The sequence below is a fragment of the Ceratotherium simum genome, chromosome 29 (assembly GCF_057802395.1).
Source record: "Ceratotherium simum simum isolate JZ-2026a chromosome 29, ASM5780239v1, whole genome shotgun sequence".
Taxonomy (NCBI): Eukaryota; Metazoa; Chordata; class Mammalia; order Perissodactyla; family Rhinocerotidae; genus Ceratotherium; species Ceratotherium simum.
Window position 1 is genome coordinate 4,949,273 of NC_141928.1, and position 23,402 is coordinate 4,972,674.

General features: G+C 51.1%; 1 protein-coding gene across 2 annotated transcripts in view; it reads right to left on the minus strand.

Annotated features, from left to right (window-relative positions):
* Positions 1-23,402, minus strand: part of CFAP77 (cilia and flagella associated protein 77) — a 127,509-nt gene that overhangs the window by 51,066 nt on the left and 53,041 nt on the right. Inside the window, exons 3-5 of one of the 2 annotated variants that reach the window (XM_087419567.1) lie at positions 14,502-14,588; positions 2,214-2,313; positions 1,466-1,694 (exon numbers count right to left, since the gene is read on the minus strand). In XM_087419567.1, the coding sequence (XP_087275693.1) occupies positions 1,466-1,694; positions 2,214-2,313; positions 14,502-14,588 (416 nt within the window). The remainder of the gene's footprint in view (positions 1-1,465; positions 1,695-2,213; positions 2,314-14,501; positions 14,589-23,402) is intronic. The other variant, XM_014782277.2, reaches the window with a different exon arrangement.

Genomic DNA, 23,402 nt, shown 5'->3' on the forward strand with positions numbered 1-23,402 from the left:
AGATGAAATAAGCCAGAAACAAAAGGGCAAATATTATGTGATTCCAATGAGATGAGATATCTAGAGTAGTCAAATTCATAGAGACAGAAAGGAGAACAGTGGTTACCAGGGGCTGGGGGGGTGGGGGGAATAGAAAGTTAGTGTTTCCGTTTGGGATGATGAAAAGTTCTAGAGATGGATGGTGGTGATGGTTGTACGACAATGTCAATGTACTTAATGTTACCAAACTGTATGCTTAAATATGATAAATCTTATGCATATTTTACCACAATAAAAAAAAGTGATTAGAAAATAATAAAATAAAGAAGGAGCCACCACCAAAAAAAAAAAAGTATGGTGGCAGAGCCAAAGGAAGTCACCTGTCCAGAAACAGGGGCATGGGGGCAGGAAAGAGGCTGGGGATAGATTGTCAATGGCCTTGAATGAAGCAGGGCAGTCAATGTCACACAGATGGGCCAAGATACTGGCTTCTCAGTCACAGGCATCTGGGTGGGGCTTGGGGCCGCTCACCACCGGCTGAGAGCACTCTCTGTTTATTTGTACAGTGCGGTGTGCACGTCAGTAATTTTTGGAGTGGTGGTAAGTTTGTGCCCTGATATAGCACAAGTTAGGAAGCCCTGCTGTAGTGGACATTTGCTGTTTTGCCTGCTGTTGTGTTCTGTTCTCCTGCTGCTGGGAACGGAACCCCTATTTCTACATCTTTTCCACCATCAGCCCCTGTGGATTGTGGAGACTGATTCCAACCACGCCCCCCCCAAGGAAGGGCAAGGGATCAGGTCTGGCCAATCAGGGCGTCAGAATCCCCTGGCCTCAGCAATTGGTTCAGAGGCAGACATGTGATCCAGGACTGGCCAATCAGTGTATTTCAATCCCTACTCACAGCTGTTGGTTCAAGGATAGACGTGGCACCAAAGTTGGACCAACGAATCTTAATCTCAAGGCTTTTGTAGTTCCCATATCCTTCCCACTGGGGTCACCAAGAAAATAGGACATAAGAGTGGAACTTCTCCTGGCCATTTTGCCAAGTGAGGAAGAAGCTTGTCAGAGAATGGAGCCAAAACTGGGAAGCACAGCCAGGACATGCAGAGACACACCAAATGCTGACGACACTGCCTGATTGCCTAGATCCAGCTATGCCTGAAGGTCTACCCCTGGGGTTTTAAATCATGTGAGCCAATAAATTCCCCTTAAAAAAAATCAAGGCAGTCTGAATTGAGATTTGATTACACGCAACCACATTCTACTTTTATAGAGTTGGGACATGGGTCATATGTCACATGGGCCTCTGAGCCAATCACTGTCACCAAGGTTTGTGAAATGCACTGATTGGCCAGGCCTGGATCACTTGCCCCTTCCTGGAGTTGAAAGTGATGCTCCCACATGGCTCCCTCATTCAGTCACCACTGAGCCCCTCCCCCCACCCACCGATGGTGAGGGGTGGAGCCTTGGGTGCCAGCCACCTTACCGTGCCCGGATCCCGAACGTCATGTTTGGAGGGAGAGAGGGCGGTTCCTTCTTGAGGCGCCGGTCGTCCTGGTCACTGATGCGGATGTCGTTGAGCTGACGATAGAGGAAATTCTCCCGAGCGGTTACCAGGCCGGCTTTCACTGCCCCCCGGTTCATGGCAATGTAATTCCGGGTCAGCTCTTGGGGGCAGGTGGGCTGCTGCTTAAACACGTTCCAGTGTCCGATGGCTGAAGGCAGAGAGACAGCCATGTGCGGTAGTCAGTCTGGCAACTAAAGCAGTCTGTGGCCTCTGACTGAGAAGAAACGGGGGCACGCCCACCTTCCCATTAACCCGGAGCCTGCAGTGTGACAGCCCTGCTGGCCCCTGGAAAGGGAGGGGTCACGATGTCCAGGGATTCCAGAGGCCTGGGCATCCTTCATGGAGCTGGGTTCGCCTGGCCTTGACCTCCTCTGGGTGATCAGAGGGTTGGTTCTGAGCCCGTTCTGTGCCCACAGTTCAGAGGGCACAGCAGACAGTCTCTTGCCTGGGGACAAGGTTCCACACCAGCTGGGGCCCTTGCTGTTTCTCTGACACCTTAGACCTGGCCCCTGCTTGGTCCTCCCCATCTCCAAGCCCAGACCTGTGGTTCCCACCAGAATCGTGCTGTGAGACAGGCCCCTGGGCTCTCTTCCTCGCGCGTGGCCAGCTGCCGAGCGGCCAGGTCAAGAGCTCCAGCCCTCTTGGGCTCCAAAGCGTGCTCGCTCACCTTCGGGGACCCCTCCATCCAGCCCCCGGATATAGAGTCCGTAATTAAAATTGATTCCAGGCAGACTGCAGCTTCTTTCCCGGGGCTTCCCGAGTTCGGCCTGTTGGGGGGAGCACAGAGAACAGAGGTGAGGGGTGGAATCTCAGACCAATCATGTTATAACAAATTCAGCAGCAGGGAGTCATCGGATGCCCGCTTTCCCCAGGCCCTGGGGGCGACCTTCAGGGCCACGACAGCGTGGACGACAGCCCTCGCTGAGAGGAGCCTGAGCTGCGTTGGGCATTGAGAAGCCTGACCAGTGTGCTCGTACTAAGGGGCCGGTGAGGAGAGCAGAGCCGTGGCCAGGGGTGGTCGGGACGGAGGCCTTGAAGGAGGAGGCGCGTTTGTGCGGCTGGAGCAGGGAGGCACGTCCCTGCACTGAGCAGCGATTTGGGGTCCAGCCTAGACCTGCCTGCTAGAGCTGGACACGACTCACCAGTGTAGCTGTGCCGGAGGACCTGGCTCACAGAGACCCACTGCCGTCGAGGGAGTGGGCCTCTGCCCACCTAACCCTTCATTCCTCCCAGGGATGGCTCAAACCATTGTCATTGTAGCTCAGGGGACTCGCAGCCTCCTTGAACCCTCACTGAGGCTGGGAGACCGTGACAAGGCCCACTGTCACCCTCTCGGCAGCTGGACAGCTGTTCTCACTCTCTGGGTCTCTGGTGAACATCTCCTCGACCCCCTAGAAGGGGTTTGTAGGAACAAAATTGCTCAGTTGATGCCACATTAATTCCCCCATTTTATAGATGGGGAAACTGAGACCCAAAGAGGCAGAGTCATGATCCACGGCTCCTAAGGGATGGGGCTGGAATTCAAATGCGGGTGTGCTTGACCTCCAGGTGGAGCTCTTAATCATTATGCTGCACTGCCTCTCTTTAGACTAGCGGCTCACTGAGGTCAGAGGTCCGATCCTGTACGGCGCTTGGAATATCATCATCTTCTTCACACCGATGAGCACTTGCTGAGTTCTGTGTTCCAGATACAACGTTCAGTTCTTCGTATGCTTCTCTCCCTTAGTCCTCACGACCGCCCTGTGAGGCAGGTCCCCTTACCCTCCCCATTTCTCAGATGGAGAAGCTGGGGCACAGAGAGGTCAGACAGGTCACACAGGCCACGCAGGAGGAAGTGGCAGAGCTGGGATTTGAACCCAGGCCATCTGTCTCCAGCCCACACTTAGATCCACCCGCTGAATAAATACCGACAAGCCCCAGGTTTGCATGGCTCCCTGAACCATCAGCCCTGTGGACTTTACTGAGAAGGGCAGAGTGCAGCTGTGCCTCCCCCCTCGCAGTTGCAGGGTGTCATGTCTCCCAGGACATCCCTGGCCGTGGCCTCGCCAAAGGCTGTCCAGGGGGTCTGGCGGCTCTGGCTCACTCTTTCTTCTTCTTCCATCTTATCTATGTTCCTATCTCTCCTGGGTGCACAGAGGTAGATGATCAGGGAATGCCCCCCCATAGTGGCTCATCACTGCCTTTGGAAAAAACCCCTCCCTCCGGCTGGTGGTCTGGGCCCTGCACCCTCCCACCCGCCCACCTCTGCAGCTTTGCCTCCCAGACTCCCCCACGTGGCCCCGTGGTTTAGGTGCACTCCCCACTCCCTGTCCCTGAGGGGTCCACAGGCATCCCTTTGCTCCTGGCCTGCCCTCCCCTTACTGGTCCTCATTCTTCAAGCTCTCTAGACCCCACTGGCTCACAGTGGCCTCTCCCTCACCTGGCTTCCGTAACTTTTACCATCTGTTCTGTTCATTTGGGGCTTAGAACTTAAGTGACTTTCTCGATGTCCATGAATGCATATGCCGGGCCAGCCTGCCTGGATTATAAATTCCTACACAGCTGGAACCATGGCTTCTATTGCCTTCTTTCTCCTGGTGGCACAAATAAATGTGCCCAACAAATGGCACAGGTGCTTAATAAACGCCTGAGAGTAAAAACCTCTTCTTCTGGGAAGCCCTCCCTGGTCGCCCTCGGTCTGGACAAGCCTCCTTGTTTGTGACACCATAGAACCCTGAGCTCCTCCTTCAGGGCACTTTCAGCATCACACAGCAGTACCTGCAACGGCACGGAGGGGCCACGACAAGACGATGCTCAGTGAAGGACCACGTATTGTGTGATTTCATTTACGTGAAATGTCTCGAAAAGGCAAACTCATAGAGACAGAAAGTAGATTAGTGGTTGCCTATGGCTGGGAGGGGGAGGAGACTGTAACAATCGGGGGGGCGATGGCTAGGGGGCATGGTGCTTCTTTTGGGGGTAATGAAAATGTTCTAAAATTGATTGTGGTGATGGCTGCACAATTCTGTGAATGTGCCAAGAGCCATTGGATTGTACACTTTAAATGGGTGAATTGTATGATATGTGAATTATATCTCAGTAAAGTCATTAAAAATTTCAAAATAGTGTAACTGAGTCATTAATTGCATGATGATCAGTTTAATGTCTGTCTTCCCTGGTAGACTCTGTGCTCAGTCTGTCTTTATTTATTTATGGATTTATTTTAAGGTTAATTTATTTTTATTTTTTAAGTAGACTTTATTTTTTAGAGCAGTTTTAGGTTCACAGCAAAATTGAGCAGAAGGTACAGAGAGCCCCCATATGCCCCCTGTCAGTCTTTATTGTCACCCTCTTTTTTCCAGGGCCCGGCATAGAATAGATGTCAGTAAATAGGGGTTGAATGAATGAATGAAATGCCACCTTGGAGGCTCTCTCAGTTGTTTTCTAGTCAGTGCCTGATCATTTTTCTCCTTCTTCATTCCCATCTCAAACCCCAAGCCCTGACCTTCCTGGAGAGCTGCGGAGTTCCAAGTTCCAGGCAGGTGCTCGGGGCCTTTGCTCGGGTGGTTTGTTCTGAATTCCTGCCACACGACTCACTCTGAGCTGCAGACAAAACTCTGGCTTCCCATTTGTTTATGAAAATGATCTCCTCTCCCGTGACTGCCGGGGAACTTAATTTAAATGCGACTTCTCCTGAGAGGCCCTGCCTTCCTCAGGGCGTGTGCAGGTGGGCAGACATCCAGCTGGCAGAGGAACGACAGACAGACGCAGAAGCTGGCTGCCACCCCCGGGGGGCGGGGGTGCGCGGGGCGGGGCAGCAGGCCAGCGCCTCAGTCTCTGTGCTTTTTAGGGAGGGTTGTCTGGGAACCAACTGCTGAGACACACTGAAGCCTTGGGCTGCAAAACTCATCCTCGTGGCAGGTTCACTGATTCTTTCACTCCACAAATATTTATTTTGTACACACTCTGCCCCAAACCCTGTGCTGGGAGTTATTTATTTATTTATTTATTTGTGAGGAAGATCAGCCCTGAGCTAACATCTGATGCCAATCCTCCTCTTTTTTCCGAGGAAGACTGGCCCTGAGCTAACATCTGTGCCCATCTTCCTCTACTTTATATGGGACACCGCCACAACATGACTCGACAAGCAGTGCATCGGTGTGCGCCCATGATCCGAACTGGCGAACCCCGGGCCGCCTCAGTGGAGCGCGCACACTTAACGGCTTGCGCCACCAGGCCGGCGCAGTGCTGGGAGTTCTAAACTGAACAAGCAGATGCATAGCCTCTGCCCGTATGAAATTCATTGTCTTGCAAAAAGGACAATTGAACTAGTAATGACAGTCAAGTGCCCCAGAGGGTTTGATGGGGGAAGCACAGATCGCCCCTAGCTCTAAAAATCTGTGAGTACATAGAGTGAGAGAAGACATTTGCAATACACATATCTGACAAAAGACTCTTATCCATCATATATAAAAAGCTGCTACAAATCAATAAGAAAAAGGCAGACGATCCTATAGAAAAACGAGCAAAAGACTTGAATGGGCACTTTATTAAGAGGATGTCCAAGTGGCTAAGACCCATATGTCAAGGTGCTCAGCCTTTGAGAAATGCAAAGTAAAAACTCAATGCTATTGGTGAAGATGTGGAGCAACCAGAAGACTCATGCACTTGGTGAGAGTGTAAACTGGTACAACCACTGTGGAAAACTGTTTAGCAGCATCTATTAAAGTAGACATATGCCTACCTGATAACCCAGCAATTCCCTCCTGGACGCCCAACAGAAATGAGTGCTGTGTCCACCCAAAGATATGTCAGAGAAAGCTCAGAGCATCACAATTTGAGATAGCCAAGGATGAAACAACCCAAATGGCCATCACAGGTGGCTAAAAAAGTCATGACATATTCATTCCACAGAATGCTCTATAGCAGTGGTTCTCAGTTGAGGGCGATTTTGCCCCCCAGGGGACATAAGGCCGGTTCTGGAGACATTCTGGGTTGTCGCAAACATCCCACAATGCACGAGACAGCCCCCCCCCCAACAACAAGTTATCTAGCCCCAAAGGCCAATGGTGCTGAGGCTGAGAAACCCCACTCTACAGCAACAAGAGCAAAAGAGCAACTATCCACCACTCGGCTGGTTCTCACACCAAGTGAGGGGTGAGGGAAGCTGGATACGCACTGCTCCACGCAGATGAAGTTCAGACAGGAGCAAGACTGACCTCTGGTTTTAGAAGTCGGGAGCGTGGGTACCCTTGGGGCGGGGGGAGTGGCTGAAAGCAGCCCAGGGAGGCTTCAGGGGCGTTGGTTCTGATGTTTCCCGACCTGATGTGGGCGCCCTTCCTGCTTGGCGGTCCTGCCTGCTGCCCTGCCTCAGAGCCCAGCCATCTGTGACGGCGGCCACATGTTGAAAGAGCGGTGGGTTCTCGATACCCACACAGCAGTCCACCTTCACCAAGCACTGTGTGAACCCGGCAGAAGATACACACCACCAGCACAAAAACAGCTTGTTAGTTCCCACAGGGTTCTTGCGACTGCATTTTTGAGACGGGGGGAAGTGTCGGGGTCACAGTCGGAAATCCCTGTGTTGGTTTTCTCCTTTTCTCTGACTTTTGCAGACTAGAGTGGCGCCCGGTAGAATGGGGTGGAACTCCCCAAGAATTCGGCCGAGAAGCAGATCCAGCCTTTTGCTCTGGCAGCTGGACTTCCCTCCCTTTCAGGCAGGTTCCACCAAAGCATCAGAGAGGGCCCTGGCAGAGATGCAGAGGGTCCCCGGGCCTGCCTCGGTGCCACTTGAGATCGCCTTCAGAGCTTCTCGCAGTGTCTGCCCGAGGTGGAACTGCCGGAGATCACCCTGACCGTTTCCTCCACTGCACGCACCCCCAGACACTTCGTGCCTGAAATTCCACCCTTGGCAGTGCAGCCCCTTGGGTTCAGGGGCCGTGGGTCTCCGAGTCCCCGTGTTCAACATAAAGGCCCTAGAGGAGCAGCGTGTTCGTCCATTACCAGCTCATCTGCCCAATGAGACAAGCAAACCGCTCCCGCCCCAGTGCCAGCGCCACCAAACACAGCAGCACCTGTAATCGTGATGACCCTGTGCCGGGCTCCACGGGGCACGTCACCCCCATTACCGCTAATGCTTAAAACAACTCTGCCAAGTGGTCGCCGCTGCCCCGTGTTCAGGCAGGGAAACGGAGGCCCAGCATCTTTAGGGCCCGTTGGCCCAAAGCCGCACAGCTAATGAGCGGCCAAGGCTGGATTGGGACCCACACCTGACCCCACACAGTCTCTGCTGCCTCTCACATGCTCACCTGACGTCTGGCACACACTGCCCGGGACTCTTGTTGCCTTTCCTGTGCACAGGTCTTTGCTCTGCGGGCGGGATCCTGCTCGAGCAGGACCGGGGAGTCTTTGACTTGTTTGCGCTGCGCCCCCCACACCCAGAGCACATAGCCTTCTGCCCAGGAGAGCCCCAGGTAAAGTCCGCTGTTAGACGCACAGACTGGGGGTTATGGGAAGAGCTGCCACTTTAGATAACACTGTAGGCTTGAAGTGACCTGGACACAGGACAGCTAAGTCACGACTGGGTCAGGGGAAAGGTGGGCAGGAAAACAAAGATACAGATCTTGGATTGGCATTTTGCAGAGAGCCAGCCTGAAGAGGATTACAGTGGGGCGGCCAGGGAGGGCAGGAGAGCCGGGGTTCTCCGAGAGGCTCGCTGGAGGCAGGAAGGAGCATTGAGCCAGAGACGGAAGGGCCGGCCCTCACCCTGGGCCTCCTTCCCAGCTCGTCCAGAGGGGGAAGGTCTCCAGAGAAAAGCTGTCTGACGGAGGTGTCTGCAGGTCTCTGGGCACCTCAGGGGAGCTGGGTGAAGCCAGATCACAAATGGTCGCTCAGAGGAGCTCCTAGGAACTTCTAGATGTGGGCCAGCTAGTCATGACAGACAGCTGAGATCAGCTGCCACTGAAACACAAGGGAACTTGAGGCCTGATGGTATTGGTCACCTGCTTTGCCATGGCAACCCCCCTCTGATATCCATGAAACTGATGAGACGTGGGCACAGATCTCAGCTTTGATTGGCCACCCACATCCCCAAGCAGCCTGCCTGCCAGTCCAGAACAGGATGAGGGATGTTCCAGAGGTAAAAGGGGTCTCCCAGCCAGCTCTCAGGCTGGGATGTGCAAAGGTCCTGGGGCAGATGGCTCGGACAAGCTGTTGGGCCACTTGAGGGCTGGGAGCACCCTCCCCACACAGGGATCCTTTAGAACCATTGTGCTTTCTTTACCGCAGAGGTAAAGAAACAAACGAGGAAAAGGTTTAGCATTAATGAGCACCTCCTGTGTGCAAGCTTATGTTGTGCCTCTGACTTCATTTAGCAGCCCCCTTTCTTGAGCATTTTCTAGGTCCTGAGAACTCTTTATGCTTCTCCCCAAACTCTGCCACCCCCAGTGTGACGTAGGCTTCCCATTTTACAGATGGGAAAACTGAAGCCTAAAGAGATTCACACTTGCCCCAAGCCAACCAGGCAGTAACTGGAGAGCTGGGGTTAACCTCAGCTCTCTCGGACATCATAGCTCTGTGCCTACCCCATGGCGGCCCCTGACAACACTACAAGAGAGACCACCTTCTCGCCACTGGACAGATGGGGAAATCGAGGCTCAGACAGGGAACGGACCAATAGACCCCTTTCAGCCAGCCAGTGCAAGCCCTCCTTGCATTTCTCATTTCTTATGGCTGAGTTCTAAGACATCTCATGCAAAATCCTCACGGTCTTTTCAGAGGCACACCTTAGCTTTGCACAACAGGGAACTGTGGAATATTGGAAGCTATTCAAGTATGGTCCACTGGCCAGAATCTCTTGTCGTTGAGGCGTTAGAATCAAGAGGCGAATGTGGGAGAAAAATCCCAGCTCTGAGTCTGACCACCCTGCCCTCCCCGACAGCTTTCAAACTGCACCTTTTTCCCAGTTTCCTCTGTCACAGAGAGGCTTGGCTGGAATACAGCTCTGGGTGACAGCTGTCCCCATCAGCAGACAGCTTCATTAAACCTCATTAAGATGTCATCCCTCTCTGCCTTATTTCCCAGCTCTCAGCTCTAATTAAAACCATCTCTCTCTCTGTCCCAGGGGGTCCTGGGATTCTCTGGGCTCCTTCTGCATGGCCGCTCCCGCCACTCCCCAACGTGAAGGACCAGGCCCTGGAAACCCCACACTGGGAACCAGGCCAGGCTGGCAGCCCCAGGCCCGGAAGCCTCCTCGGAGCAGCCAGTTGCCAGCATGAGGGCCGCTGGGGCTTTCTGGAGGCAAGTGTAGGTGGCGTTCCCCACAGGCTGCTGCCTTGCTCTGAAGTCACCTGAGACCCAGGAAGCAAGGCCTCTGGCCCTGGAGCCTCGCCAAAGCCCGTTTTCCAGGGACAACTTCAAAACAAGTAACCCAGCCTTGCAACTCAAGTCTAATCATTTCCCACCCAAAATACTTGTAAAAATTCTTAACGAGCCCCCCTTGCCTACCGAAGAGTTGAAAATGGGTGAAATCAGTTGCTTTTGTTTCTTGGTTGGCCTGAACTGGTCTCACCCTGGACAAACGGGCCAGTGGTCATTTCTAAGATGGGTTTTCTGTCTGGGAGCTCGATGCCTGGGTTCCAGCCTTCGATATTCACTCCATCGGGAGCAAGCCCCATCAGGGAATCACTCTCGCTTCTTGGCAGCCACATCGAGTGTAGCTCACTAACCCTCTAGCCTGGCATCGAAACTAAATGAATGTCTATTCTACAGTTGAAAAGCCTCCACTTACTTTCCTGCATCCTATTAAAGCGTAGTTACGTGCAATCCCACAGTTATTGCCTGGTAGTTATTAAATAAATATCTGTATATGGCCATACCCGTGCATGCAGATGCACACACAGACCATTGCGCTCACGGAGGGGTAGTTCATTATTGTAAAACAACTTAAGATCCTCGAATGAAAAGCACAATATAAATGCAAATTGTGATCATGATTAGCATAGAGGATATTTATTTATTTCCATAATGAGAACCTCAGATAAACAATCATGTGAAATAAGGTGCATTATGCATCAAAGGACTCCGGCGTTGTCTCAGAAGCCGGATTCTTTGAACCATGTGCATTGTGTGAGTGGCAGCCAAACATCGCATAACGATACTAAAAAGCCGCACGTGAGAAGACCACATCCACATATGATCAAAAGCACATAAAATAACATCAAGTGAAAAAAACCAAGCAGGATTCAAAATTTTACATATACTATTGTTACGACCACGCAAATAAATTCATTGAAAAAAATACTGGAAGGAAACACAACAACATAAGGGATTGTGTGAGGGTGTGTGGTTAGAGATAGGAGCCTTTTTGGGGGTATTGAGATGTTACTTTATAATTTAAAAAGTCAAAAGGCAGAGTAAAAGCATAAGTTTCTATTTTCTATATACCTGCCAGAGGTCAAAGTTCAGGTTCCCCTCCTGCTGCTGCAAGTTTATAACGGGGGCTGAGCTGGCTGCACTGGGGGGCGCGGTATAGAGGGGGAGGCCGCAGGCCAGGCAGCAGTATATGGGAAGCCAGCATGCTAATGTCACACAGAACTGAGTCCCAGCTCTGCTACTTCCCATGTGACCTTGGACAAGTCACTTCTTTTGTCTGGTCCCCATTTCCTGGCCTGTAAAACCTCCTCCGGCCGCATACAGCATTTAGTGGGATCTGGTCCAGGATGCAGGCTCAATAAACAGTGGCTACTGTTACTGCTGTCATTGTCGTTAGTGTTACTAGAACAGCTCTCCAGCTCAGGCCAAGGAGAGCCCCAGGCAGTGGGGATACCTCTCCAGGCCCCACTGCACCTGCCCGGCTGCCCCACTGGGCCTTTGGCTGGTTCTCACGGCCCTGGGCCGTGTTTTACCTCCTGCCTGGTTCCTCCGTCCTCCCTGGGGCAGCCCTGGCCCCTTCGTGCTGCCAGTAGCGTTACTGCAGCTGATGGATGGCCCTTGCGGGTGAGGCGGTCACGGTGACAGGGCCCCAGCATTCCCTCCCCTCCCCCTCGACAGCTTGAAACCAGGTCCTTCATTTGCATTTACATGATCTCGCTGTGCAGCTTATGAGATCGAGAGATTTATTTGCTACTTAGCTTGATGTTTGATTACACCCGGAGAAAGCAGCACGCAGCAAAGTGCACGGAGGCATCGCTCTGAGCCCGCAGCCTCTGGGGGCCGGTAACTCAACAGCAGGTTTAGGTGGATGAGGGGGAAATGTGCAGCGTTTTGAAAAAGGCAAAAGTGAGAGGTTGGAAGGAACAAACACCATGATTTGGGTTTAAAAAAAAAAGCAATAAAAGCTGGCTGGGTGTCATCAGAGATTATGAACAGACCCACGTCACTCTTACGAGGAAGCTCATGGTCCTGGGGAAGGAACTCTTGAAACTTTTCCTCCCGGGCAAAATCAGAAGCTCCTAAAAGCCATGGTGCCTCTGATACAGGGAGACACGAGGATCAACTCCTGCTGACAAGCATGGCTCTCGAACCCGACCGTCTGGATCAACACCGGCTCTGCCAGTTCCACCTGTGTGGTCTTGACCTACTTGCTTAACCCACCTGGACCCCAAGGTCCAGGGGACCTGTAAAATGGGGAAAAATAACACCCCCTCTCAGGTCTGTGGCTGAGAGGAATAAACGAGACGATCGCAACACCACGGTGGACACAGAGTGGGCGCCCGATAAAAGGAGCTGTGATAGGGACGAGCGGCTATTTTCTGAAGAAAACGGGGGATGAAGCTAAATGCCCCAATGGAGAGAAATCACTGTGTGGTGCTTTGTAGTCAAGTGTCACTTATCTGTTTCGGGGGTTATCCACTGGATGGGGTTTAATCCCAGCCACCAGGTGGGGCGTGCTGAAGGAAGGCAGGCTCGTTTTCGTGACGGTCTGAGCTGGGTATAATTAGGAGCAGAGATCTGCTGCTGGCAGCCTATACCCCGTCACATCCCAGATCCAAACAGAAATCGTTTGGCACATTACTAGGACATTACAGTTTGGTGCTTAAGAACACGAGCTTGGGGCCAAACGCTCGGGTTGGAATTCTGGCTTCCCGACTCTGTACGACCTTGAGCAAGTTGCAGAACCTCTGAGCCTCGGTTTCCCTACTTATAAAATAGGTATAATGAGGGTACCCAGCTCAGAGGGTTGTTGGAGCATTTCACAATGCAGGGAAAGTTCTTAGCAGAGGGCCTAGATGGTTCTTATTGAAAAGGAGGCAGACTAGCCAGTGGTCATCATTAGCCTCTCCACTATTTTGAGCGATCAGTGACTCTGTCTCCATTTGTGTGAACAGAGAACCAGCTATAAAATTAACATGTCCACTTGATGGTTCCTCAAAAAGTTAAACATAGAATTCCCATATGACCCAGCAATTCCGCTCCTAGGTATAGACACAAAGACATTGAAAACAGGTGTCTAAACTAATATATGTACATGCATGTTTGCAGCAGCATTATTCAGAATAGCCAAAAGATGGAAACCACCCAAATGTCCATCAACTGATGAATAGATAAACATGTGATCTATCCATATAGAGTAGAATATTAGTCAGCCGTAAAAAGGAATGAAGTCCTGATACATGCTGCAACATGCACAAACCTTGAAGGCAGGATGCTAAAGGAAAGAAGCCAGACACAAAAGGCCACATATAGTATGATTCCATTTGTATGAAATGTGCAGAATAGCTAAGTCCATAGAGACAGAGAGCAGATAAGTGATTGTCAAGGAATGGGGGGAGGGGAGAATGGGAGTGACTATTTGGTACAAGGGTTCCTTTTGGGGTGATGAACATGTCTTGGAACTAGATAGAGGTGGTGATTGCACAACATTGTGAATGTGCAAAATGCCACCGAATTGTACACTTAAGAATGGTTAATGGTTAATTTTATGTGAATTTTGCCTCAATAAAAAAAAATTAATACGTCTACAGGAGGGGTGTACAATGCCTCCTACCCAAGCAATTTAGGAAACTCTTCCCTCTCTTCAGGATGGGAAAGGAAAGGAGCGCAAATAAAGTGACCGCTGTCCCCCGTGGGACAACGTGGTTGGAAAACATTGCTCAACTTTACAGCAGTGGAGCTGTGTGGAGGTGGGTGGGCAGGGGTTCTAGGCTGGGACTGGAAAAGTCAAGGCCATTTCCCCTGTGGGTCTCACTGCTCTGATGGTCCGTATGGCGGAAGCTGGTGCCAGTGTGTCTGCTAGAGGCTTCTTCATGAAATATTTGTTCCAAAGCAACCCAAGGACCAGCGAAACTTGATGGATTCCATTTCGCATCATGTCCCTCCTTTGCTTCTTGTGGCCTCATTTTGGAAGGCCGCTGTGGGGAAGGAGAGAGAGCACTGGCCTGAGAGTCCAGAGACGGGGATGCTAGCACCCGTCCACCTCACCTGCTCCCCGCGGTCCTCATCTTGTCGGTACTGGGGGACACTGGAGGAGATCAGTGACTTTCCGCTGAGCACCACAATCTCTCGTGGCTCAGAGAGGAGCTCAGAGAACCTCAGGTGGACGACGAGGACAGCCTCCCAGGAGCACAAAGCCCTCATCCTGACCCGGCCAGGCGGCCGCTACAACACAAATTTTATTTATGGGGGTCTCCATGTCAGGCTTCTTTTGAAGAGCGGGTTCTACAGCTTTAAGAAAAAAATGAGACTCACTCAACGAGGCCGTCTTAGAGGCTGTCTCCAGCTTCCACCTGGTGTAGACAGATGGGATTTGAATCCAGACTCTGAACGTCCTCACTGTATGACCTCTTTGAGTTTCAGTTTCTCATCGTTCCTGGAACTGGGGTCACCATCCCACCTCAGGGTGTAGTGAGAAGATTTAACTAGACCACTGTGGGAAGGCACCCAGGGGTGCCCGGCATGCAGTAGGTGTGCACCAGCTGGGAAGGGCTCTCCTTCCCCTTCTCCAAGGTGCCCCAAGCTTAGTAAAAGGAAGAAACACCCTTGAGCCTCCTTTGATGTGGTGCCCCACAAGGAGAGGAGTAAGTTTCCAGACTTCTGAGAATAAATAAACAGAATGAGAGTTTCCCTCTACCAAGGTGGAGCTGACAGCATAAGAAACAAATGGCATATTCATTGGGTCATTTGGTCAGTTCAGCTGCCAATGGTCAAAGCCAGAGGACTACAGAGGGAGCAGATTTAAGAAAGAGGCTCCCTACCAAAAAAAAAAAAAAAATGGAAAGAAAGAAAAAGAAAAAGCAGAGAATGATCTATGTACTTTTCAAAACTTAAAACAGAAATCAAAGGAAAACTGAACTGTTTTAAGTTTTGACAGCTGCAGGGATCATTCTGTTTGGTTACTCTATTTATGTTTTCATTGTCTTTATAGATTCATTGAAAATCGCATCATGTAATAGGGAAGAAAAATGTTCAGGGTTTTTCCCCCGATAAACCCTTGTTCCTTCCCGAGAACAGATGAAAACGCCAGCTCCCGTGACTTTTGTTTTGATGTATATTTCATAATATCTCATTGATTGTAAGTTTTATTTCCATGTCAATAAAAAAGTGGTATTGTAATAAATGAGAAGGAGTTTAACACAAAATGGCAGCTGACCTGTTAGCAGAGCAGATAGCAGATGCGCAGGAAGTGGCTCTAAATGAAGCCTGTTAATGAGGATAACTATTGATTTCTACGAGAAGCTGGGCACCTGGAGGACAGGGTCCTACTGCTCCTCCCTCTTTGCAGCCTGTGGGGTTGTTTTCTGATTGGTTCTGGATTGCCATTTTGTAGGTAAGGTGATGCAGGGACCTAAGCAAAGCTTCTCTCCTTTGGCAGAAGCAGCAGCAGCCACTTATGGCGCACAGGGTACTGTTCTTGGTACCTTGGAGCATTCAGAGATGGATGATAGTCTAGTTGTGGAGTGTAGACTGTAGGGAGTGAGTTCGAGGATTTGGGCAAGACATGACCAGCTGCATGTCACTTACATGAGCACAGGGGCAGGTCTGTCCCACTCACCATGGTGTCCCAGTGCCTGGCACACAGTAGGTCTTCAACACACATTTCTAGAATGCTCCCGTGACTGAGTGCCAGTGAGTGGTGCAGGCGGCTGATGCTCTGGAAGCTCATGGAAGCAGTGCTCCTCCCTGGGCTGGGCCATCTGGGACAGGTCTTCTAGAACGGGGTATTGATTCTGTTCCCAGATTCTCCAGGGAGTTGAGCGATGAGGGCAAAAAGTGGCAAAGCGCTGCCCTGTGCCGCCATGGGCCCCACAAGGAAGGTCGCAGTTTCTGGACTCAACGGGAGCAGCAGAACCTCTGTGACTACGACAGGCAGGCAGGAACTGGGAGGGATGGGAGGCTGGAGGCTAACAGGGAGGGCCAACCCTGAGGAGGTTCCCTCTCCCTTTCTCTGGCCTCAGTGTTCCCATCTGTAAAATGAGGGAGCAGAGCTGGTTGATCCCTAGAGTCCCCTCTGGCTCTGCCATCCTCTTTCCGGAGCATGTCTAAATCCACGTCACCTAGACCCATGTTGTCCAATTCTTTTGTTCAGGAAGGCAGAGCAGCACAATGGGAAACGTCAGGGCTGGCCTGATCTGGGCGCCAGTGTCAACTCTCCTACTTGTTGGTTTATCTCTCAACACCGCCCAATTCACAGGCCTGGAATGAGGGGAGAATATTCAGTGCCCCTCACATGGCAGGCCTCACTAAATATCTGCAGCAGGGGTGATGGCAATTATTATTAGAGAGAGTTGATGCTACCTGTCCCATCTCCATCAGCAGCGCCTGTGCCTGGTGACCAGCTCATACCCACCTGCCCACAGGCACCCCATCAGAATGACCAGAGCAAAGCTAGCTGGGCTGCCCTGGGATGGAACTCCACCCACGGCCTCTCCAGCACAACCCGCCAGCCACTTTGAGGCCACCCTAGGTTTGTGGGAAGCCCTGTAGATGCTGAGCTGCATCAAGTACAATGAACGGAAAGTATCTGAAGAACGTGATAATGAAGACCTCGGACCAGCCAAACCAAGCCCCGTCCTCCAAGGCCCTCCCCTCGCACCTACCCACCGGTGTCTGTATCTCCAGCTGAAAACTGGACATGCCACAGCTCCACAGCTGGGAGGAGGGAGTGAACTATGGAAGAAAAGGTCTGAGCTCTCCTGAATTACATTCAGCGCAGAGGATGGCTGGGCAATATTACCTGAGGATGAGTGGGCTGCACGACAAATGATTTAATGCGTGGCTTCTTAGACGGAATAGGGCTGCATAACTCAGGTAAAGATTTCAAATATATGGCATAACTGCTACATGTGAAACCTGTTTGTACTTAGCTTTCAGTCTTGGGAGTTACCAAGCTCTGTGCTGCTCCTGCAATTAATCATTAAAGAATTAAGAGTGAGAATACCCAAGATTGTATAAGACTCCAGTGACGGTCTTGACCCAACTTACAAAACAGACAGATTTGGAGCAACTGAATAATTTTCCTCTTCTCTGCACAAAATCAGGAATGCTAGTCATACTCAATGGCTGGAGTGAATGCTTACAAACTGGTATAGACCAGCTGTAATTACCAAAATAGAAAAAGAACAGCATTTTGTAATGAATGACAAGCTGTTGAGCGGAAATCTAATTTGGTCTAATTAAGCAGCCTTTTGTGAGGATTTGTCTTTAGATGAAAAGAGGGAGCCAAGGAGATCTAAATGCAGATGAACGCCATCATTTTGGTTTTAAAGGGCTAGGCTGAATGAGCGTCTTCGTGCCCAGCCCTCGTCTTCATTAGATGATAGTCCTCTCGTTGTCACCTCAAGCCCGTGTTGGGCCTCACCTGCCTTGGAGGAGCCTCACATTTTTTGTCCCTCGCCTCTCATATCTTCTCAAACAGGACACCCCGTGTCGACGAAGCTGTAGGGAGCTTTTGCTTATTCAGGAGCAAATTTTATTTTGCCCAAAGTAATAAAAGCCAATGGGGTTTTGCTTATCAGAGGAATCAGCTCCTGTTCTCTGGGAGTGCGCTTGCTGAAGTCTGGGGGGTGGGACGCACACCCGATGCCATTGGCACCGACAGAGCAATTGGGGGAAACCAATCCTACGTCTCGACCCGTGAGGTGGACCAGATACCCACCCAAGTTTCCCTGGTGCTGCCTGTTTGAAGGCCTGAGGCTGCAGTGCCCACCTCTTCAGCCAGATCACAGGCCCATCATCTGACCAGGTGGAGTCTCTGGGGCCCATAGAGGGTAACAATACACCTCTCATCCCCTGCCAGAATGCTGGCGTGAGCCCATCAGCCGCATGCAGCTACTTCAGGGATAAGCAGAGGCCACATGCTTGACTGCCACGCTTGGTTCCCAAGATCGTGTTCAGCTTTGATAATTCACTAGAAGGACCCACAGAACTCAGATACTCTATACTCATAATTATGGTTTGTTACAGCACAGGGAGACAGACTAAAACCAGCAAAAGGAAGAGGCACGTGGGGCAGGCTCGAGAAGAGACCAGGTACAGAATTTCCAGTTGTCTTTTCCCAGCGGAGTTGTGTGGATAGCGTTTACTCCTCCCAGCAACGATGTGTGGCAATACGCACAGAGTAATGCCAACCAGGGAAGTTCACCCGAGCCTTGATGTCCAGGGTTTTATTGGGAGCTGGTCACACAGACACAGCTGACCACTCACGTGGTTGACCTTAGTCTCCAGCCCCTCCAGAGGTTGAGGTGACACAGTGTGGCCCAAGGCCCCACGTAAACAAAGACACTAACCAGGCAAGACCTTCCAAGGGCTTAGAGGTTGGAGTTTACCTCCCAGGAGCTGGGCCAAGGCTGGGCCTTTCCTGGAATGTGTGGGGTGTGGACAACCCAGACCTGCTGAGTGAACCCTTTCCTGCCCATTGGCCGGCACTCTCTTCCCGACCACCCCGAGTGGAAGTGGCGGGGCTGGAGGACCTGGCTAGGTTGGTAGATGAGACGGGAAACACAAAACATTTCCTCACACAGACTCCACAATCTCCCATCTTAGCTCTCCTCTGTTTGCAAAGAAGACGCAAGCGTTCAGGTTTTCCATTTTCCAAACAGGAACAAGCTGAATGAGTGAGAGAGCCGGTGGCTGTGGCAAATCCTCCCCGGCTGGGCCATCTCAGCGCCCCTCCGTTATGACCACTGTGCAGATCGAGTGCCGGCTCCCAGACTGCCGTCTGAGTCAGCAGCCCCCTCACTTTTCCACGTGAGTTCGCTGTTTTTTCCTCGCCCCCAGGTGCCTGCCTTGGCATTCAGAATGCCCGAGAGAGGGGGCCAGAGGAGGGACTGAAACTGAACGTGGGGCACAGGAGGCACAGAGCATCCTTTGGAGAGAAATAGAAAAGGGGAGCAGGGACTCCTTCTGGTCTTGAGTACTGCTTTGGGCTGAATGTTTGTCCCCCTCCATCCATATATTGAAACCTAACCCCCAAGATGATGGTATCAGGAAGTGGGGCCTTTGGGGTGATTAGGTCATGAGGGCGGAACCCTCATGAATGGGATTAGCGTCCTTATAAGAAGAGGCCTGAGAGCTGGCGGTCTGTAAACCAGGAAAAGGGCTCTCACCCAGGACCCAACCACGCTGGTGCCACGTTCTCCAACCTCCAGCCTCCAGCACTGTGAGAAACGAATGTTTGTGGTTTAAGCTCCCCAGCCTGCGGTACTTGATTAGAGCCGCCTGAGCTGATGAAGACAAGTACAAACGGCTGCTGTGTGTTGAGAATTACGATGTCCTGATGCCTTGTCAGGGCTAAGCCCCTGACGCTCGCTGACCCCTTGACCCTTCCTGACCTGACCTCTCCTTTAAAACTGCGCCCCAGCCTCTCCTCCCTGCTCCCTGCTTTGGGTTTCTCCACAGCACTTATCACCGACGGACTACACATTTTACTGATGAATTTGGGTCATCATCTTTCCCTTCTCCCTGAAATGCAAGCTTCACGGGGCAGGGATTGTTGGGTTTTGGTCCACTGCTCTGTCTCCAGTGCCTAGAATAGAGCTTAGCGCGTAGTAGGTGCTCAGTAAATCTTTGTGAATGATGAATGAATGAATGAATTAGTTCTCATCATAACCTATAAAGCAGGTCTACTCTTGTCCGAGATTAGTGCTCAGAGAGGTTACACACGTGCCCAGGGTCACCAGCTGATCGCCAGAGGCAGGGCTGCGAGACCAGGTGTGCCCGACTCTGGGCTCCCTCTGGCTCATGCCTCTACCATCTACTACAGCCTTTTTACAACCCTGGAGCACAGAGAAAACAATCAGCTTGATATCAGGCACCGAGACAAATGCAAGAGGCTGCTCAAGGCTCCGGCTGCCCCGAGGCCTGAGTGGGCCAGTGTCACAGCATGGACAGGTCAGGAAGTCCTCTCTGTGGCCCTGAACCACCTCCTCCAGATCACTTTCCTGTGGCTGCTGCAACAAATCGCCACAAGCTTTGTGACTTAAAACAGTAACAATGTGCTTTCACCCCGTTCTAGAAGCCAGAAGTCAGAAATCAAGGTGTCAGCAGTGTGGGTTCCTTCTGGAGGCTCTCGGGGAGAATGGGTTCCACGCTGTCTCCTGCATCTGGTGGCCGTGGGCAGTCCTGGGCATTCCTTGGCTTGTAGGTGCCTCACTCCAGTCTCTGGGTCCATTTTCACATGGCTTCTTCTCTATATGTGTCTGTCTCAAATCTCCCTCTCCTTTCTCCTAGAAGGACACTAGCCATTGGTTTGGGGCTCACCCTAAATCCAGTAGGGTACCATCCTGAGATCCTTAACTTGATGACATCTGCAAAGACTCTATTTCCAAATAAGGTCTCATTCATAGGTTCTGGGGGTTAGGACTTGGACATTTCTTTTTGGGTGACATAGTCAATTCTCCCATATTCTCCAACAACATGACACAGCAACACCATCCAACCATCCACACTGACGAGCACAGGGGGACACCTAGCAATGCACAGCCTTGATCAAACAGATGTCAGGGAACCACCTCAGTGCAAGTGCTGTATCAAGATGGGCCAGACCCCACCTCCTGGACGACATCATGCGTGTGCCCCTTATTACAGCTCATGCAGAGACGGAGATCAGAGACCAAAGAGATAGACAAGCAAAGTTCTGGGGGCCCAGAAGTTGAAAGAAGCTCACGACCATCCCCTTCCAGTAGGGTGTGGATCACATGGAGAAGGTTCCCCAGAGCATGTGGTATGTGACGTAGTAAGTGAGGGGAGGGTTAGAGTTTTCTGGTAGTAACGTGCGGTGGGCATTCCTGGAAGCGTGTGGCCACTGGGACCAAGAGGAGGATAAGACACATGCAGAATCCCCGGACACAGAGGAGACTGGCCCAAGTGTCAGGCTGTGGGGATTCTGAGGAGGAGCAGGCTTATCTGCCTACCAGCCTCGGGGCAGACCTCCAGGAAGAGGCGGCATTTGAGAAGGACTTGGAATGCTGAACAGAGAGATATGGGGCAATGCTTCACAGTGTGTGCCAAGATGGCAGAAAATCATGAACAGGAAACACAGGCAGCGGAAAATGGTCCAGCTGACCAGGGGAAAGATGAGTAGTGGGGCCAGACCGTGTCAGCCTATCTTCTTTAACAGGTAATAGGGAGTCATGGATGGTTGTGGGTCAATGGTCATGGAACGATCAGTGCTGCACTTTAGGAAAGTCCGACTGGTCGTGAGTACAGCAGAGACTGGAAGGGAGAGCAGGAGTGTGGGTCCCCAGGAGTCTGGCTCTGCACTCCAGGTGGGAGGTGACAAGAGTCTGAGCTGAGAGGACAGCTGTCTGGACCCTCCTGGCTCAGTGTCAATGCATGTTCAGTCTCGAGGGTCTCCAGAGGTGACTCAATGGAGAGAAGACTGCCAGCTTGGTTTCACGTGGCTTCTTTATTCTTCCTGCCCCTAAACTCTCCCCTTCTCCCTGCCCAACTCCCCTGGATTTCTCACTTGACTGGGGCATTCAGGACTGGTAAGTACTAAGGAAGTTCACAGAGGATTATCGCCCAGCCCCAAAGTGGGCCTGCTCCCCACCCCAGCGTCCCCTCAGCATGGAGATGGAACCAGCCTGGGGCCCTGTGATGTTCCCCACTGCAGACCAGCCTTAGAACTGGGGCCCAGTGGTAAATGCAACCATAAAAACAAAAATTAAATATATGCTCTGGCCTAGATTTGTCTATTCCCTGTGATGCATGATGTCCAGGCTGGGCTCTCCCAGATACCTGGGAATCTGTCCTTTTCAGAATACCAGAAAAGTTTCATTTGAAAGGGTAGGGAACAAAAAGCAAAGAAGAATCTCAACATTTGCTTGAAAGCTTCAAATGCAATTCCCTCCTCCTCGTAGGCCTCATGATCCGTTAAGGCCGCCAGCAGGTAGCCAAAGTCTTCTTGTACTGAATTATCCCCATTCCAACGCTAAAATAGTTAAAAGTTTTTGTCTAAAGTGATGTACTTCCTTAATGTAAGACAACCTCAGAAGGACGGAGCATCTTTACTATTCTACACCCCAGAATTCCCCTAAGAAATCAAATATAATCCTCTTTAAGAAGCTTTAAATAATTTTGAGCTTTCTTATTGACTTATTAAAATGCAGCTTAAAACACGCCTTCAATGCAATCCTTTTACAAGGGCCAGGGATATAAAATTTAAAGAAATATGATTAGTAGATCAGTTGGAAAGACATGAGCAGCCAAATCCAATTTTGGGTATTTCAGAGAAAACTTCCCTGGGCGTTTCTGACATCCCTGACTGACCTGCCCTGGGACAAGGGTGCCATTTTGCCTGCCTTTGTCCTTTATCCCTGCACGCCCATTCATCTCTAACTTGGTGGTTCTCTGCACAGAAAAGTCTGCTGCCACAACCCCACATTTCCCCTGGCACCCACCCCGGGCAGCTTCATCTGTGAGCTTCCCTCTGGTCCTAGCGACTGAACTTTCTCAGAAACCCCTTTGTTAAGAGCTTCAAAGGGCTTAGAACATTCCAAGGGTGGCCTTTAATCCCTGGCATCCTTGAGCACATGAGCCAGCAGTGTCCTGATGCACTGTGAGCCACCACATTTATTCTATCACTGAAGTCCTGGTGATCTAGTGGTTAGGATTCGGCGCTCTCATCACCGCTGCCTGGGTTCATTCCCCAGTCAAGGAACCACACCAACCGTCTGTCGCTTGTCATACTGTGGTGGCTGCATGTTACTGTGATGCTGAAAGCTATGCCACCGGGATTTCAAAGACCAGCAAGATCACCCACGGTGGACAGGTTTCAGTGGAGCTTCCAGACCAAGACAGACTAGGGAGAAGGACCTGGCCACCCACTTCTGAAAAAATTGGCCATGAAAACCCTGTGAATAGCAGTGGAGCATTGTCTGATACAGCACCCGAGGGTGAGAGGATGGCGCGAAAAGACTGGGCAGGGTTCCACTCTGCCGTCCACAGGGTCACCAGGAGTCGGAATCAACTTGACAGCACTGACAGCTGGAGTCATGCTCCTTCCTGGGAAGAATGGAGACAGAGTCACAGTCACAGTTTGACAGTTTTCATGTTGAGTGAATAAGTGAATGAATGAATGGGGGAATGAATGCCCAAGGCCTTTCTAATGTATAGTATGACTATCCACAGAAAGCCTCACCGAACAGGAACTAGGAAAAGCACGCTCTTCCAGCAGATGGCATCCACTGGACCACATGTGTTCCCTATTCAAATAAAACACTTACTGACCTTAAAATGCACAATGAACTTTGTGTTTAATCAAGAAGGATCTGGTTATAAACGTAAATCCTTACAAGAAACAAATCACAATTTTATAAAAGAGTTTTGACACATGCAGGGCACCCCGCCTACGTCTCCAGGGCAGGCGATAAGACTCTTGGGTTTGTCAGAAAAGGAGCAGACATGATCAACAGGAGCTCTGACTAGGAGCCTCTCAGCT